At 35.6% G+C, this 19,653-nt stretch overlaps 1 protein-coding gene across 1 annotated transcript; it reads right to left on the bottom strand.

Annotated features, from left to right (window-relative positions):
• Positions 1 to 3,807: 3,807 nt before the first annotated feature.
• On the bottom strand, positions 3,808 to 18,845 carry Cisd2 (CDGSH iron sulfur domain 2). The gene is made up of 3 exons (XM_020158577.2): positions 18,626 to 18,845; positions 6,529 to 6,743; positions 3,808 to 5,246 (listed from the first exon to the last, which is right to left on the bottom strand). Exons 1-3 carry the CDS (start codon positions 18,726 to 18,728, stop codon positions 5,157 to 5,159), a joined length of 408 nt encoding a protein of 135 aa, XP_020014166.1. The 5' UTR covers positions 18,729 to 18,845; the 3' UTR covers positions 3,808 to 5,156.
• Positions 18,846 to 19,653: the final 808 nt, after the last annotated feature.

Below are 19,653 nucleotides of genomic sequence, written 5' to 3'. Positions count from 1 at the left end.
GAAGTCCTGAGTTCAAACCCCAGCTCCACCCAAAACATGAAAATGCTCATGTAGAATTTTCATAATTTAAATAATTTCCTTTTCTATTTTACACAAGAATCTTCATTAGGAATAAACTAGTAATCTTCTCAGCATCTATTGATGTGTTGTTAATTCTTTTACCTAATTGTGTTATATATTAGTTGGTATCAAAACACCCTTGAATTCTTGAGATACAAGGTTCTCTGCCAAAGTATACTCCTTTTTATTTAGAATTTTCATCCACAAGTATAAATGACTAATCTATAGGCTTTTTGTCTTATGTTCATCAGGTTTGCTTTTTTCTAGCAGTACTTGAGTTTGAATTCAGCACCTTGTGCTTCCCAGGCAAGTGCTCTACCAATTGCGCCATCCCTCCAGCCCAGGTTTTCATACTACTACTACTGCCTATATGAAATAAATAGGGGAGTTTTTCCTTTGAAAGTTTTGGGATAACTTAAACATTGAAATAATCCTTTTTGCAACCTTTATATTTCTAAAATTATGAATTTTATAAACCATTCTCTACTTTGTAACTGGGCCAGGTTTGGTCATCTGTTTTTCTAAAAAATAACAATTTCCTCAAAATTTTCCAGGGCGTTGCTACCTAGTTGCATGCAGCATTTTAAAGTGAACATCTTTCATTTCACCTTGTTTCTTGGCAGCATTCCACAGAGCTGAAGACTCTTCATTTCAAAGTTTTGATGTTCTTAAATTTGTGACTGATTTACAGCTTTAGCGTGACCATACAGAGAAATACATAATGATATTAATGAAAAACTACAGGAAATTTGAAATTTTAGTGAATTGATTTTGATATTCCTATTTTCTGACTTGTACAAGGTCCATCTCTGCCTTTATCCAACTTATTACCCTTTTCTGAATTACAGCCTCATATTAGAGATGGAGAACTGTAACATCTCACTGATCTACCTGACCATAGTGTTCTAAGAAAAAAGTCACTAATACACTTTCTCACAACAATTACTTAAAACAGGTTTTTTTTTTTCCATTTTTCTTTTATTATTCATATGTGCATACAAGGCTTGGTTCATTTCTCCCTCCTGCCCCCACCCCCTCCCTTACCACCCACTCCGCCCCCTCCCTCTCCCCCCCCAATACCCAGCAGAAACTATTTTGCCCTTATTTCTAATTTTGTTGTAGAGAGAGTATAAGCAATAATAGGAAGGAACAAGGGTTTTTGCTGGTTGAGATAAGGATAGCTATACAGGGCATTGACTCACATTGATTTCCTGTGCGTGGGTGTTACCTTCTAGGTTAATTCTTTTTGATCTAACCTTTTCTCTAGTACCTGTTCCCCTTTTCCTATTGGCCTCAGTTGCTTTAAGGTATCTGCTTTAGTTTCTCTGCGTTAAGGGCAACAAGTGCTAGCTAATTTTTTAGGTGTCTTACCTATCCTCACCCCTCCCTTGTGTGCTCTCGCTTTTATCATGTGCTCATAGTCCAATCCCCTTGTTGTGTTTGCCCTTGATCTAATGTCCACATATGAGGGAGAACATACGATTTTTGGTTTTTTGAGCCAGGCTAACCTCACTCAGAATGATGTTAAAACAGGTTTTTAAAATAAGCAATGAATCAAGCATTTAAACCAAGGGAAAGATGAAGAGATGCCATTTTCGGCTGAAAGGTAGTTATGTCTTTCTGAACAAACTAAAATTGTACAATTGCTAATAATTACATGGACTGTCTAGTTTGCTTGCTACATGGCATTACTAAACTGATTTCTGCAAAAGATAAATCTAGTGTACTTGCTGAATACAATCAAATAAAGATAGCTGCCAGTAAAAGCTTATTTATGACAAAGTAAAGCACAGCCTCAGATACAGCAGTTAAAAAAAACAAAAAAAGAACCCAAAATAGCAGCTGATGTGATGTGCACACCTGCAATCCCAGCCACTAGCATGTGTGAAGCCCAGCATTCAATCTCTCATACCAAAAAAAAAAAAAAAAAAGGTATAGGTGTCTTCTATAATCCAACCTGGTGGGGAAAGGCATTGAGACAGTCACAGAACTGCTGTTCACATGGTTTTAAATGTGATTTTTAAATCTTCTTTAAAGAGGAAGGTCATCTCAGTTGCTTTAATTTTTCCCATATTTTAACAAATTAAATTATGTAGTAAATTATAGTCATTAAGTTTGAAAAATATTTCAACTAAATGGAAAAATTTCCTGTGATAAAGCCTCCATATATGGAAGAATGAGTCAGAGTATAGTCAGCACAAATTTTCCACCTGGAAAAGATAAAGTATTAAGCTTTTAATTAAGGTGGTCATTGGTATCACTGAATGCAATGCATATCCTGCCTTCTTAAAACCACACACTACTTGATTCAGATTCATCACTGAACACTTGTATAATTTGATCACAGTGACGTCCTCAGGGGCTGTGGTATGCATGATACTCTATTAAACTGTCTATGGCTGCTATGCTTTTAATCTTTATTTTTTGGTCATCTCTCCTGCTGTGATCTATTATAGTTTATTGTTTATCTACCTCTAGCAAAATCCTTTTGATACTCGTGATCTGTTCAGGATAACCAAAACTGTTGGGAATGGGTGTGAAGGTTCTGAAGGAGGGTTCTGAAGTGCTCTCAAGCACTTACTTTGGAATAAAGTATGAGCATTGCTAACGTGTTCCCCGGGCTTCTCTGGTGACACTTCCTTAAATAAATTGTAAATGAGTGAAGTGCAATTAGTTAGATATTTCTGGTAGGTTTAAAAAATGCCCACCTTAATTTCTTAAAAACCCTGCTAAACAGTGGAGTTTAAAATTTTCTTTGTATAGAAAGAGTCTTGACAACACATTTCTGATGGAAGACTGTGGGATCACAGCGGGGAAGAATTATGTAGATCAGCAGCTAGCTTAATTGGCTTCCCATAAACTTGTTAACAAATTAGGTTACAAAATACAAAAGCACTTCAATGAATCATCATATGAGGCACCAAACTCAAGGCTGAATTGTAATGTGATTTTCAAAATACAACTTGCTTAATTATCCACATGAATGAATCATTAATACCTCAAGCTTGCTAACACTTTTGGATACCTGGTATTTGTGCAATGATGGTGCTCATTTGCTGAGTAAGGCATGAGTAGTTCTCTAGGTAAGCAGGAGAGGCAGTCCTCAAAACAATCATCGTGAGTAACAACAGTGTTCTTTCGTGAACGTTCTAGAAACCTCAGACATGTATTTCAAGAGCTAAGTTGTATAAATTAATGTGCATTTGGTTATAATGTTTATATTTTAAGGTACACATAATAGAATTCAGTGAATTTCATTTAATGGTAATTGAGGATAATGCTTACATAAAGGAGTGATTAAAATTACATTTTGGCTACATAGGTGGGAAGTATTTGGGATATCGCTTTAACATATTTTAACAATGGGAGGTATAGAGAAGGAACCCTTTATTCTGAGAGCAAAACCATGTTGCTTTTTGTGCACTATAATTACTTTTTATGAGATTCACTTTCAATTTTTAAGTGTTCTTATTTCACAAAATTTAGTTGACAATTAAGACTACACATTTTTAGTACATTTATCTCCTATGAAATCTAAGTATGGAAATCACTAGAACATGTTTAAGAATATTTTGCTGTGAGTTGCAGTAAATGATTCATGACCATGGACAAGTATATCCAAACTTTTGAATGAGGACTTCCCCTACAGTCTTTCGACAAACTGGGGTGGGGTGGCTGGATAATTTGACAGTGAAGCCCCTTAAGAGTGTGGAATGAAAGGTCTCAAACAAAAAATACCCACAGCCATAGAAGTGACAATGTTATATTTCTCCCCATTGACAGTTGGGAATAGCAATAATTTTGGACATACACATTCTTGAAAACCACAGGCTACATTTCTACCTCTAACTTTAAAATTCTTGCTGTTGATCATGAGAAAGTTAGGGTCGCATAGAACTTACTGACATTACATGTAATAAATTCAAAATCCAAGAACCATGCTTATTAGAGCAGTGTCTGATACTATAGATGCTCAATTACTATTAGCTTTCTTATTTGAAGAAGGATTAAATGTTTGCCTCCTATACTTTCTTCATATAAAAAAAAAACAGTGAATTGAATGGTGTGTACCTTTAATAGATAGACAAGGATAATTACTAATATGAGAATTATAATGTAAAATAAAACTGAAGAGACTTAATTATAGACTAAAAATTACAATGTTTTAAGGATTCTCCAGTAAATTTACTTGGAATTTTATTTTAATGGCTTATACTATTAAAAAGAAAAAAGACAAATTTTTAATTTTTTTGGTACTACTGGGCTTTGAACTCAGGGATTTGCACTTGCTCTACTACTTGAGCCATGCCTCCAGCCCAGAGAAAAGACAGATTTGATCACTAACCTATTTATCATTTTTATCTGAATTCAGAATATGCTGTATTTCAAACTGACCTTCAAATTGAGGCAGCCATAAATTTAGGTTGTTGCCACCCCAGCTGTCACTGAGTTAAAGACCTCACACACACACACACACACACACACATACACACAGTTACTCACTGGAACTTTTTATATCCAGTTCCCTGAAATCGGGATGTTCATATTAATGAGACAAGAACCTCTATAAAGCAGAGTTTATCTCTGTAACCTCAAGTAATTCTTCATGGCAATATTTTCCTTAGTTCAACTAAAAAGAACGGAGTGTAGAAAATCAAAAGGAGTTGAAAGCATTCCAATGGTCAAAACAAAATATGAAAAACAGTATTATAAATGTAGGGAAATTTTAAAAAGTATATATTCTCCTGAAATTAAAATCTGTTAATATATTCTGTTGAGTTAATATTCAGAGACACAGCTTTGGACCCATTGCCAAAGTTTAGATCCCCAATTAATTAAAACAATTATTGATTTTATTGCTGGAAAATACATTAATTCTCTGAAGTCAGAATGAGGCTTGACAATTTCTCTATAAATGACTGAATATACAAAGTATCAAATATAAGCAGTAGTGTAGCAAGAAAATAAATTGGCAGAAATAATTCAACCAGTAGTAATAATTAAGACTAACGTTTCAAAGATTTTCTATACATAAACAATGAGAAAATATTGTAAGATTTTACAGCACACAATTGAATCAACCCTAAGTTATACTATTATACTTCTTTCTTCTTCAGTATGAGTGGACCCACATTATCTCCTGTCAATTCATTATGCTTGTTATGGGAACCATCACAGGCAGGAAACTAAAAGGAAAAAAGATTTACAAGTGTTATTTGAAAAACAGGATTAAGTAGAAATTTGTGAAATACTCTCATAAAAAAGCACATGACTTGCTAAAAAATCCATCAGATAAGTTTTCCTGAGTAATAAATACGTCCTCCACATTATGATACCCCAGCAAACTGAGCAGTCTACATAATGCATTATTTGGTTTAGATTTTAAATTAACATCTTTTGGACTATTCCAGGAGTGGTGAAATAGGTTTAAGCCCTTGGTCTCAATGGAGCTCTAAATTTGAGCTCATTTCTTATTCAAGTTTTAAAAAAATGGAATGTAAATTTTATAACATTTTCTTAGTACAAAACTCATTCATACTATAAAATGTAAAGATTTTAAGTGTATTTTTTAAACGTTCATTCAAATCATCTAGATATAGGTATAAATAAAATTTTATATTTTGTTCTCTGCATTTATTGTATTAAGACAAAGATAAAATTGGAACCATACTGTAATGTTTTTCTTTATTAAATTATCATCTCACATCATTAAATTTCTTTAGAACATGATCTGTAATGTCTTCCTAACATCGCTTGTATTATATTATACTTTTAACTGCATTCCTATTTTCGGATATTTAGTTTTTAAAACTTTGCTATTACAAAGGATGCTGTGATGAACAATATTGTACTTAACATCTCAAATAACCCTATCAAAGTAATACAAAAACAGATCTCATCACTATTTACAACTCATTACCCAAAACTACTCCTTTGGTGCTTAAAACTCAACTATAATTTTAGCTACCATTTTCCAGTTTATACTATGCAAGGCATTTTACATACATTATTTCATTAAATCCTAAAACAAAACCTTTACTAATACAGATTTTTTAAAACCTGAAAATAACATATTAAAAATTAAGTAACTGTCTCAGCCCAAGTTGGCAACTTGCCTAACTTGCACAAGTGATAGGCATGTGATTTGAACATGGTTCTGAAAACTCCAAAGCTTAAGCTCTTTTCCACTAAATTCTCTCTCATAAAGTGACTATACTTTAAAATATATTACTCTAGACAAATGCTGAGCGATGGGAAAGCATTCGATTCCTATACTCCTTTGCATGCTCTAACTTTTCTGGTGAAGATAGTATTAATCACAAAAAGCACACTTTAATTTGGGAATATGAACTTTCAAAACTGAATACTGTGAGATCTCTCATCTCACAAAACCTCGAAACTGGGGATTTAAGAAGCAAAACAATTCTAATTCCAAAATTTTATTATACATGTAAATAGACATCTCACCGTCTTAGAACGCCAACACCTACAATAAGCTGCTTTAGTAAGGCACAAATCTTCAATGTTTATTTCATTCACCACTTTGGGATTTTCCTTTTGTATTTTAAGATTAATCAAGCTATCTTTCTGTTGTTTTTTCTTCTGGAGGAATGGACGAACTGCAAGGTAGCCAAGAAGAGCGAGTACACCAAGGAAAGGCAATAACCGAAGCCATTCTGAAACTAAATGAGTACGTATTTGTCAGAATATGCAGTGTTTTTGCAAAACAGCATTTCTAGTTTAATCCTTGAACTTATTCTTTATCTGTTACCTTTCACGTTCATTTAACTTACCTGTAAAACTGTGAAGAAATCATACAGTACACCCAGCTCTACCAGCTAGACCACCTTATTTTGAGGACTATCCTGAGATTTGTGAAAATGAAGATGTAAATTTTCAGAAGTATCCTATCTCACTGTATCCATTAGGTGTGCTGTCTTTATCAGGAATTATAACTACCATAATTATAAACAAAATTCAATGTGTGATATATTTTATAACCTTAGAAAACATTCTCACTCATTTTTCCTTAATACCATCTCTAATACTATACAACAGGATATCCTTAAAATTTTTACTACTGACTTGTAATTTCAGACAGAACATGTCTTCAGAAGCTTCAATTTGCCAAACACTGGTGGTAGCTCACAGCTATAACCCTAGCTATTCAGGAAGCAGAGATCAGTAGGATCACAGTTCGAAGCCAGCCTGGGCAAATAGTTCAAGAGACCCTATCTTGAAAAACCCTTCACAAAAATGGACTGGTGGAGTAGCTCAAGTTATAGGACCCGAGTTCAAGCCCTAGTACCATAAATAAATATAAAAGCTTCAATTTACTTGTTTTGGGAAATGATCCCAAAGAATACCTAAATGCGTATAAAATCTATTTTAATGAAATGAAACTTTTACATATTGGAGATTCTCATTTTAAAATACTTATTTCAAAAGTGTTCATTAAATACCTTTTGGAGTGCCCTGTCTTAACAAGATAGGAAATGTAAGTGATATAAATGAAATGGTTCCCTATGTCTGTGGAGACAAACAAATAAGAAAGCCATGGCAAACATCTGAGCACAAGGTTATCAAAAGTATGCTAGTTCTCTATGGGACTCCTTTCCATTCTTAAGCGTTACCATTAATTGCCTTTACTGACCTGACACCCTGCTGAGCACTATAGCCTAGCTTAGAGGAAAACAGGAGATGATGTGCCTAGGTAAACTAATAAATATTGATAAATGAGCATACTATACTAAGAGTGCAACTATATTAACTCATTTACCACCATGTTACCTTAAACTGCATTACTGTAATATTATTCTCATTTTACATGTGACTAAACTGCAGCTTAAGCAGGCTTGGTCCAGGGCAGTCTAAACCCAAAACCCATTGTAAATCACCATGAACCAACAGGTCTAAAATTAAATCTCTTCCTTTTGGTGAAATTACTCTGAAGAGATAATTCTTAAGTATTTAACTAATGAAGAAAAAAAACACTGGCTAAATACTCTTCCAAAACAAAATTAGTTTTGATTCACTAACAGGCCAGAGATCTAAATGAAACAAACTGTTTATATGCCTTATGTACAGCATGTATAGAGAAGATATACAATAAATGGTAGCTTAAATTAAGAGATTATAGAGCCAGGCATGGTTGCACATGCCTGCAATCCTAGCACTCAGGAGGCAGAAGCAGGAAAATTATTAGTTTGAGGCAAGCCTAGGCTACACAGGAGAGTGCATGACCAATTTGGGCTACATAACATCCTGTCTCAAAAACAAAAACAAACAAGAGATTATAGAGATTGCAAAGAAAAAATATTTTGGCCAAATCAACTTGGCAGTGCTGTGTGATAGAACTCTTTGGAGATGTGATCTTTTGGTCAGTCAGCAGAATGAAGCTCTATAAAGGACCTTGTTTCTCATGTTGGTTGTTACCTATCCATAATCAAAATGTAGATATTCCATGAAGATTCTTTGAAGGAGCTAAATTCTGTAGGTGAAACAGAATTTTTTTTTTTTTTAGATAGGGGGAGATTCCTATGTATAGCTATGTGCTTTCCAATATGAAAACCACTAACTATATTATTTTGATTTATACCCAAGACTTTTTAAAATTTGTAGAATAAAAGACACACAGACAGCTGCATTGAAAGAAGATTTTATTACAGTTCCCAAGAGATAGTTCCAAGAGGGAAGTAATAGGTTAGTCAGCAGGAAGAGGTGGGAGAAAAACACAGGCACAGGTCTTTATTGTGGCTTCCATGAAAAAGACAAAGCAGGGCAAGGCAAACAGTTTGGATTGGTTAGCTTGAAAAATTTCAGTGGACTTGGGTAACAGGGGTAGGAACTGTGTAGTACTGTCCCCAGGGTAATTTAGGGAAGGGAAATTATTAATGTATAAGAATTAGATAAAGGAAGGAGTTGGAGATACAAGCTTTGGGTTGGTTGGTTTGCAGTTTTAAAGTTTATGGTGGGACTGGAGGTATGGCCTAAGCGATAGCATACCTGCTCTGCAAGTGCAAAGCCCTAAATTCAAACCCTAGTCCCACCAAAAAAAGGAAAAAGTTTATAGTGATGAAAATTTTCTCTGTGATACTGAATACTGTAATCACTGACCACATGTGGCTATTCATCCCCTAAAGGTGACCAGTGTGTCTTAGAAACTGAATTTAGAATTTTGGTTCTTAAATTTCGAGATGAGCCAGGCATGGTGATATATACCTGAAATCACAGTACTTGGGAGACTGAGGCAGGAGGATAGTGAGTTTGAGGACAACCTGGACTATGTAGCAAGACCCTGTCTCAAAAAAAAAAAAAAAAAGAAAAAAGAAAAGAAAAGAGAAAGAAAAAAGTGTCTATTCTATAAGCTTATGGAAGAAAGGAGGTGTGGTTCTGTTATTTTTGGCCCAAGGTAGATGCTAAAAATGTTAAATGAGTGACTTACTGAATGAATAAAGGGAGGACACAATGTTAGTCTCCTCACTATATTGTTCCATAATCTTTATTTACACTTACCTTCTGTATTAGATAGTAAATGTCTTAGCTTACAACTGACCCCAGCATCCAGACATATGGTGAAATAACAGTAATACAGTAACTGTTTGTTGAATATAGAATAACATCAAGTACTATTTTACATAACAACATAAAAAAGTCACTAGAGGTTAAAATGTCAAAAAGCAAATGAATGAGGATATAAAGATAAAACCTTAACTTTAGGTCTGGAGGTGTGGCTCAGGTGATAAAGTGCCCACCTAGCAAGCACAAAGCTCTGAGTTCAAACCTCAGTACTAACAAAAAAGTCAAAAACAAACAAAAAATTAACTTTAGACTCTTAAAGTAGCATTTCTTATTTTAACTCACAAATTTCAGGGACAAATGGCATTAATACTGTTTTAAAATATACTTCAGAAAATGTTCTTTTGAACACTTAATTCTTTGGTAAAACAGTATTCTAAATAATATGATAATGAGAGCTACTGTTGTCCCTTATAACAAGTAATAGCTTCTAAAAACTTTGTAAAATAAAAACCATATAGAGTACAGAGGTCAATTCAAATCATTTTAAACATATATATTAAGGATGATTTTTAGTGAGGAAGTGTAAAATATAGAAGAATCAAATAAGAAATTAAAACTTTTAAGACAGGCTATTTTCTCTGAAGTTATTTGATGTATAACTGAGCTAACAGCTATTTTGGAGGTAAAAATATTGCCTACTAATTATAACTATAGTATGAAGTAAAGTGATTTAAAATAACATGTATTGTACAATGTATTTTTATCTTTATTATTTTAGAATTATAAAAAAATAACACATCATACAAAAGCTGGAAAATTCAGAAAAGCATAAAAGTTACTTATTTCCCTACCAGCAAGAATTAGTTAGGGCTAAAGGTGTGGCTCAAGTGGTAGCCTGTATGCTTAAACCCCACTACCAACACACACACACACACACACAGACACACACACACACAAAAGAATTGGTTATATTTTGATATATTTCTATGGGTTTTTTTGGTATGTAAACATATATGCTATAAATGCTTTTCAAAAGTGAGGCATTACATATATATAGTATATAACCTACTTTTTTCATTTAATGTTTCAGATTATTACATTATTTTTCCAATTTCTTAATGACATTTGGAAACATGAATTTTAATAGTTGATTCCACCTATCATGTCCCCCAATCACAATTAAGATCAACAAGAGCAGGGAGACTTTATTTGTATGGATTACCACTGTATCCTTAGTGCCTAAACAATGCCTTGCTCAGCTTAATTAATTTACTTTTTATTGTCACATACATAATTTATAGTTCAGTGTGCTGAGCTGTGTGTTAAGTGTTCAGTTTGGTGAGTTTTGAAACTATATAGATCTGTAAATACCACTTAAAACAAAATGTAAATTATTTATAAATGTAAATTATATATATATATAATTTACACCATTCCAGAAAGCCCCCTTCTGATTATTATCATCAATTTAAGTGCATAATAAACATTCTCTGAATAAACAAATCTGGTAAATTTCCTATTATTAAATAATTTGCTAACTAAGTACCCACTAACTAAGTTCCACAGAGTGGAACCCCTGTGCAGTGCAAATGCAGTAGCTGTATTCCTGTTTCTATGTACTCAATTTTTAGGGCGGTGCCTGGCACAGAGCAGGATTTCAGTAAGCAACTAAAGTCCAGATTTTCATATACTTGGAGCCAGGTTTCTTTCATCTGTAAAACAGTAATAACAATCACTCATTTGTTTGTCCAACAATATTTACTAAGTATCCTACATTCCAGTTAACTGCATTAAGAGATGCTGATGCAGGCTGATAGATAAGGTCCCTGCTCTCATGGCAAGAGGGGACAGACAATAAACAAGCAAATGAATAAACAAGATAATCATACACTGTACTAACAACTGTGAAGAACATAAACAGGATGATATAAAAGAAAAAAGACTAACCTAGGGGCAGAGTAGTAGGTTGAGTGCAACTTTAAGTAAGGGGTCAGAGGTTTCTGTAGAAAGAACTTCAAACAGATACCTAAAAGATGAGTAGAAGGCAAAGGGTTCAAAGACTCAAGTAGAAATTTCAAGGCAGAAAACAGCAAAAAAACCAAACTTCCAACTTCATAGAATTTTCAGAGAAACATATGAATAAAGTAGGAAACCACTCAATTAAAAAAAAAAAACTATAGAACACGATTCAAAAGAAAGCTACCAAAACATTCTGTCTTAAAGCAACAAGTATGTACACATCTGTCTCCTCTTCCATTAAACAAAGAGATTCCTAACTCTCTACTCTTTAACAGACTTATATAAACCAAGACTTCTATAAATTTTAGCTGAACTGCGTTTGTACTTCATTGAACTGGCATTTGAGATCATTCCTATTAGGTCTGTGCTTATTTACCTTTCTTCATGGCTTATGAATGGTAACAGTGTAAATTAAACTACAGAAGATTTTTAAATGTTAAGAAAAAACTTTCAATCTCTTCTAAAACTCTAAAACTTCATTAACATGTTAGGTGATATGACAGGTACTGATATACCATAATTGTACACATAGTCCGTACCACAAAGGAGCTTTCTCCATTTGTATGGAATGGAGCTATAAAAAAGGATTAAAATACTGCATGATAAGGGCAATCATATACAAGCTATGCAAAGGAAGAAGTGATTAACTCATTGCTGAGATGAACAAAAACTTCACTGATTTTGAAACCTAAATGAGTTTTTGAAGGATGAGTAAGAATATAGGAGGAGTTCATAGGCAAATCAAAGGAGGAGCTGCATTCCATGCAGAGGAAACAGCACAGGCAAAGGAACAGAAATTGCATTCATGAAAGGCTTGGGAAACTAAGTGGCATGGTATTGCTGGCATATAATGGAAGATGAGAGAGGATTATAGATGTAAGTAGGAAGCTATATGATGAAAAGGTCTGATATGTAACAGGTAGGTAGGAGTCTACCCTGTGCATAATAGGAAACCCTTGAAATATTTAAATGTTAACCTAAACACTTCATTTACAAAATCACCTGGTATCTGATGAGATGGGTTAGAAGAGGGCCATAAGGAAGAGCAAAGAGGGATGGTGGCAGGAGAACAAGAGTCAAGACAACCTATTGGAAATATAGTGAAATAGTCCAGAAGAAAATAATTTCAGCTGAAACCAAGGCAGTGGTCATTAAGGCAAACAGAGGACAAACATGAGAAATAGCCTCTATTGAGATTCCCTAAAACTTCCTAGAATATGTGAGTGCATTTTCTGAGGATAGTTCATAGCTTCTGCTAGAATGTCAGAACTGCTCTGTGATCAACTCTTAACCTCTTGAATTTTTTTGTTTTTTTCTTTTTTTTGAGACAGGGTCTTGCTGGCTTGGAACTTGCTATATACCAAGACCAATCTTGAACTCATAATTCTTCTGCCTCAGCCTTCTGAGTACGAGGATTATAGGTGTGCATCACCACACAGGACTCATTCCTTGGAAATTTAAGACCATTACCTCAAGTAGTTGTTAAATCAATAGGCTTTGGTGGTTAATTAGTTATGGAACATGAGATAAAGTGAAGTTCCTTCATGATTCTAGACTTCTTTCATTTTATGGATGGATGGAGGTCTCTGTCCATAAAAACAAAACAAAACTTCTTTCCCAAAAATATATAAGAAGGGAGACTGTAAGCAGGAAAAGACAACACAAAAGAAAAAGGGGAGAGGGGAATATAAGAGATGTCAACATAGTTAAAAAGTGTAGGGGAGAAACTAAAGGTGCACAGGTAACAGCAAAAAGTAAGGGGGGGAGGGTGAATAATATTTACTGATGGGTAGCAGAGGCTTTAAAGGGAGGCAGAGGTTTCTTGGAAGGGGTGAAACAGTTTCTGCATGGAAAGAGCTGTGTAGAGCCAGAAAAATGCCAACTCTCTCTGCTCCCTCAATTCCAGAAAGACCAGAAGGGATAAAAAGGTACTACACTGAGAGAGATACATGGAAAGTGGTTTCCTCAGGGTGAGCTTTGTTTCACTTATGGCAAAGAAACTGATCTATGAAAAATATCAAGGGTTTTAGATGATGAGTTAGAATCAGAAAACGAAAGTTTAAGAGAGAAGATTAGAAGCTGCAAAGAAATGCATTTGGGACTATAATTAAGTCATATACATGTAACTGGCTCAATATTTAATCCATTAAAAATCCATCCAGTTAGGAAACATTTTGTTTACTCACTTCACTGTTAACAGTCTGAATTTTCTTAAAGTTTTTCCTTAATTACAAATTTTTCACTTCTAATACTTTGTCTTTGTGAAGATTTCATTTTAAATGAAAACAACTCGCCTCTTTCTAATTTGTAAAAAATAAGACCATATTTATACCAGGAATACTGGACAGGCTTCTATTATTTATATTGACTTCTATATACCATTATTAAGATAAAGAGTAAGACTAAGAAAGCAGAAGAAAAAAAACCAGCACTATCAGAAAAACAAAACCAAGACAGAAAAGAACATTTCAAAACAACCTCAGTAACAAGCAATTTCAACATATACTTTCTGAAAGTTTAGACACTGTTAAAGTATCTTCTTAGAGAAAAAGAATTAGGTTTAAGAAGGGGCATATAGTGACACAGTGACACAGGCTAGCTATGACACCCTATTCCTGATCAAGATATAAAAACTAATAGTTTTTTGGGGGGTGCTGGAGATTAAACCCAAAACCTCATGAATGCTAAGCACACGTTTGACCACTGAGCTACATTTCCAGACACTTTTATTATAAAAATAATATAAAGTACACTAGACACATATAGATCTCAATGATGAGTAATAAATTAGAGCATATTTTTTTCCTTTTCAAATTTACAAAAGGTTAATATAACAATACCATAAAAATAATATTGAAAACTTGGTTGCTGTTAATTTTATAATGTATTTTCTTATGCATCATTTATAACTAAGATGTAGAAATGATACTTCTCAATTGAAGAAAAGATGAAAATAAAATACTTTTGTCATTGTTGTTTTTGAGATAGAATCTATGTACTCCAAGCTTGCTGGAACTTGCTTTGTAGCCCAGCTTGGTCTTGAACTCCCATCTTCCTTCCTCAGTCTCCCAAGTACTGGGAGAAAGTAAAATATTATCATTGAAAGACTTTACTATTCCCACTTAAAACTTAATATAAGTCTGGAGATATGGCTCAAGCGGTAGCGTGCAAGTGTCAGGCTCTAAGTTCAAATCCCAGTACCACCAAAAACAAACAACAAACTTAACAAAAACTGTGGATTAAAAGGCCAATAAAAATTAATGATCAATATTTAAATCATTTTACAATCTATTTTGAATAGAACCTTGCCTGGCCCGTCATAGGTGCTCAATAAATGCTTGATGACTTGAAAAATTTTAAATTGCAAAATAGTTATATAGTAGATAATGTTTAAATGAGAGCCAAACTGTTCTTCACAAAGGCAGCATAATCTTTAATAACACTGACTTTTAAATAGTTGGGCCAACTAGAAAGAAAGGAAAAAATACTTTTATAACTTAACAGTAACTATGCAAATATTTTCCTAAATTGTCAAGAATTTTTTTTTGTAAAATTCCTGTCTTTCAAAAATTTATGTTAATAAAGGCAACTTTTTGTCTGAACTTATTTTTATGTTTCCATATTGAGAAACCTCACCTTTTGTTCCATTCTTTTAAAAAATATTGAGGTATAATTTACATATAGTAAAATAAACAGATCTTAAGTGGTTAGGTCTATGTTATGACAAGTAAATACACCCTTTGTAGCTTCCAGCAAAAATGTGTAGAGATAAACACATGAAAGTATCTAAAATATTCCATTCTCTCAGAAAGTATTCTCCTGTACCACTATTTCCCGCCTGTTTCTATAACCATAGGTCTTTCACTGAACATAAGGTTGCTGAAATTCAGCAAATGGTTCAGTATTGCTGAATTAGAATATTGCTAAGCAGTATTCTGCTTTGTGAATATATCAAAACTGAGCTATCTACTTTCCTGTTGCTTCCAGCTTAGGAGCTGTTATACACAAGGCTGTAGGAACACACTTGTACAGTCTTTCTGTGAGTGTATCTCTGTTTCACTGCTAAATTTCTGTTTCAAAAATGGCCCCTCTGGAGAAATAACAGTAAAGAATTTAGTTGCCGACTCTGACATGTTTCTGTTACCTTGGGAAATATATTAGTAAAGTCTCACACTGGTTTGTCTTTAAGATTAAAACCTGTAAGTTTCAAAAGGCAAAGTGGACAAACTTTTCCTGGCTAGCTTTAAATCTTGAAGTAAATTGTTTTCTGACTTTTGAATGGGAATATTTTTGTTGTTGCAGTATTATTTTTAAAATATTTATGATAGGAAAAGGTTTTTTGAAAGTCAAAGTATTAGACTATAATAATATACTTCTAAAGAGTTACCTGAAAATGTAACACAAAAGTAGTTTCTGATAAAAAAGAATTATCTGTATTTAAATCCTGTATGGCAATTAAGGATGTTCATGTGCTTTCTAAGAGTGCAGAGTCATCATGAGAGAGCAAATTGCTTTAAAAACAAAACAAAACAAAACCCTGCTAGATGTAAAAGGGAAGGAAATACAGGCAAAAATAGTGACTTATAACTTTTCTGACTGATCTTCAGAGAAGAAAATGGGAATATTTTTTGGCATTTATTACAAGTATTTTCATGTTTTCTAAACAAATAAACAATATAATGAGAACTAAATTGTAGACACACTATAATGGGACTTGAAGTATCTGCTATGTTTATCAGAATTTTTAAGAAACAGTCTTCACATTAAATATTTAACCTTTTTTTTTTTTTGTGATAAGGGGGTTTGAACTCAGGGCCTACACCTTGAGCCACTTCACCAGCCCTTTTTTTTGTGGTAAGTATTTTTGAGATAGGGTTTTGCAAACCATTTGCCTGGGCTGGCTTTGACCCTTGATTCTTCTGATCTCTACCTCCTGAATAGCAAGGATTACAGGAGTAAGCCACCAGCACCCAACATATTTAACAATTTTAAAGTGGAAGTTACTATATATTATTGACTCTGAAAGGGAAAAGTTTGGGTTGATTTTCCTCAGTGCCTTAATAGGCATTTGTTGACAATATGGATCTTCAAGAAAACACTCTTCTAAAATCTTCCAGTCACTAACCCCAGTGGCACACTTTGTAATCTCTTCAATTACACTCCAATTACAGAAAACTGAAACTAAAATAAATGCAGTCAGCATCACAATCAACACATGTAATTCAGGTTGCCCTGGACTGGGGTGAGAGTATGGAGCAGGTTCCCTTTCTTGGCTGTTAAAAAGTTAATTTATTCAAATTGTTAAGGTAAATGGCAAAAGAGAACAAATGTCACAAAATGATCATACCCTTTCCACTGTGTATTACCAATTTAGTGAATACATTCAATTCAGTGAGTATGTTTGAGTATATAATTCAAAGGGGGGATGACAAGTGGTATATGGCTACTTATCATAAATATAAATTTTTAAAAAAAGAAACATTCCAAATTTCCAGCTATAGGAGAATAAGTCCTATTGTGACGGTAAAGTAAGATAAGGTTATATAGTTGTTAGAACAAGAGGATGACTACATTAAAATATATAAAGTGCCTAAGTAAAAGAAATGATAAAGAGGGGAGTCAAATTTTTACAACTGCTATAATTCTCTAAGAATAAAAGAGATCAAAGATTTTTATGTTTATAGTTATCTGGGGATTTGAAACAGTATTTTCACAGTTAACTCTTATGTTGCTTCTGATGTTTACATATTTGTTTTTAGTGTTTATTATTCAATTACCATGTTTTCTACTCATGTATTTTCTATTAAACCCCTTAAAGTCTAAAAATGTTTATATCTCACAATCCATGTTAACAAAGCAGTTGTCACCGATCATAAAAAGTTATTGTTCATCTAGTTTATCTCATCCAAATCCATCCACCAGAACTGTCTGTTTTTGTTTTTAATCTCTGAGAGGTACATTTGTTTGAGGAAAACATTCTTTAATTTAAACAAACAAACAAAAGTTCCTTGGAGTGGAACTGATATCCACCTCCAAATACAAATTTGGTACCAATTCTGTCTTTAATATACACAGAACAAATCTTATTTTTATTTCCACCAATCTTCTAACTTTTGATCCAACTACTACAGACATTTAGAATGCTCCAGGCTAAGCCACCACTCTATCTCAGAATACCCTAAGTCATGTTTATACATTTTCTCACCATAGTATTCAGTCCGGGGATGGGGGGGTGGGGGTGGGGGTGCTTTGTAAATCTGTTACAATGCAATGCTCAGAATCCAACGAAAATCAAATATTGACTACATTCTGGAGATTTTCATTCTTAAAATGTGAAATCCTGAGTTGTGGGTTCATTTTTGTACAGGAGGGATCTTAAATACACAACGCTTTGTTTTTTCATTAAATTTTAAATTTATTTTCTAAGATTGGACCCCGCATACCGGCATTCGAATGCGTACTGGACCTTCCCTGCAATGCAAGTTTGCCTGCACTGCTCCCGGGACTGTCGTAGAAGAGGTGATCTCACATGCTGTTGTTATAGGTCAACTCTACCCTTTCGGAAGGGAGGTTACTTTCTAATTTCCTAACTATTAAAATAGCCACATACGTTATACGTGTACGTATGTACTTCTCTCCCACTCCCTCAGTCCCACACACGCTCCGGGACAGGTGAGACTGCCTGTCACACAACGCCTTAGATAACGGTGACAACCTGCATTAAGATAAACAAGCACAGGGCAAGAAATTAAAGAGATCGGCTCGCTCCTCACTCAGCACCTTGACTGCAAAATCCTGGTCTCCCGCTACGAAAAGACACCCGAGACACTCGCGGGGGGGCCAAGCATTCGCGCCATCAAGCTCTTTAGAGGCTGCTTTACAGACGCTCCGGACGCGACTGCGCCGGCGCACGCAGGTCACGTGCCGCTCGCTACACTCGGCCCCGCCCATTAGCCCGAAAGCTTCTACATCTCCCTTCTGGTGGGGCGTGCAAGGAGAGGGTCCGGCGGGTGGGGAGGGTTACCTGTGAGTCGGGCGAAGCCGGTAATGCTCTCTGGGACTGGGAGCTGCTTCAGATAAGCCGGGAGCTGTACCTTCACGATGCGAGCCACGCTCTCCAGCACCATCGTGGCCGGCGGCGTCAGCTCCTCTCCAGAGCCCCCACAGATCTCCAGCCGAGCTGCCGCGCCTGCGCGAGAGCGGAAACGGCCGGCGGGCGCTCGCGACCTCGGCCCGGCGCGGGAGGGGCTGCGGGCTGGCGGGGAGCGGGGGCGGGGAGGAGGAGGAGGAGGAGGAGGTGACCCGCTAGGCGCCGATTGGTAAGGGGCGAGTGACGTGCGTGCGGGGCGGCTGCCAGGCGGCGGGAGCGCGTGGGTGGCTGGCCCTCACCCGGGAGCTTTTCGGGGACGGTCGGCAGAGAGCGAGCTGTGAACTTTGAGACAGCGTGTTTCGTGCTTTCCCGAGTGAATTTCTCCTTGCCGCCCTTCTTCCTGCGGCAGGGTGCCGCGGTCCGGGCGTGTGTTCTAGCTCTGCTGCGCCGCCCTACAAGCCAGGGTTTCCATAAAAACAAGGAAAGCGCACTCTGCCTGAATCACGGACCGCTCACTGCTCTGCTCGTCGGCGGCAGGTCCCGATCCCGCGCCGGTGTCCTGAAGGTCTTGCCACGCCAAGACCTAGAACAGCCTTCCTTAGATACTTTCCGTTCCTTTGGCAGGGGATTAACTGAAGCCCTTCGAGAAAGTGGTCAACAAATATGAAGTCTTAGCATTGTATTTTGCAAAGTTTCCTGCTAAAATCTAAAGTACTCGTTAAGGTCTTTAAATTCCACTTATTTTTGTATCTAAAAAGGATTTGAAAGGGGAAAAAGGACTGCTTCAGTCCACAGACGTCTTTGCCAGTACTTTTTTTTTCATGCTGTGGCTGAAGTCACGGTGCCCGCCGTGATTCCCTCTTGGGGACTTGCTTCTGGTTTTAGGGAAGAAAGAATCTGGCGCTTCTTCGTTCTGAAAATGATGGAACTCAAATATCCATGCCTCCTGGGCCATTCATTGA

This window comes from Castor canadensis, chromosome 9 (assembly GCF_047511655.1).
Source record: "Castor canadensis chromosome 9, mCasCan1.hap1v2, whole genome shotgun sequence".
Classification (NCBI taxonomy): Eukaryota; Metazoa; Chordata; class Mammalia; order Rodentia; family Castoridae; genus Castor; species Castor canadensis.
This window is presented reverse-complemented; position numbering and strand designations above follow the sequence as displayed.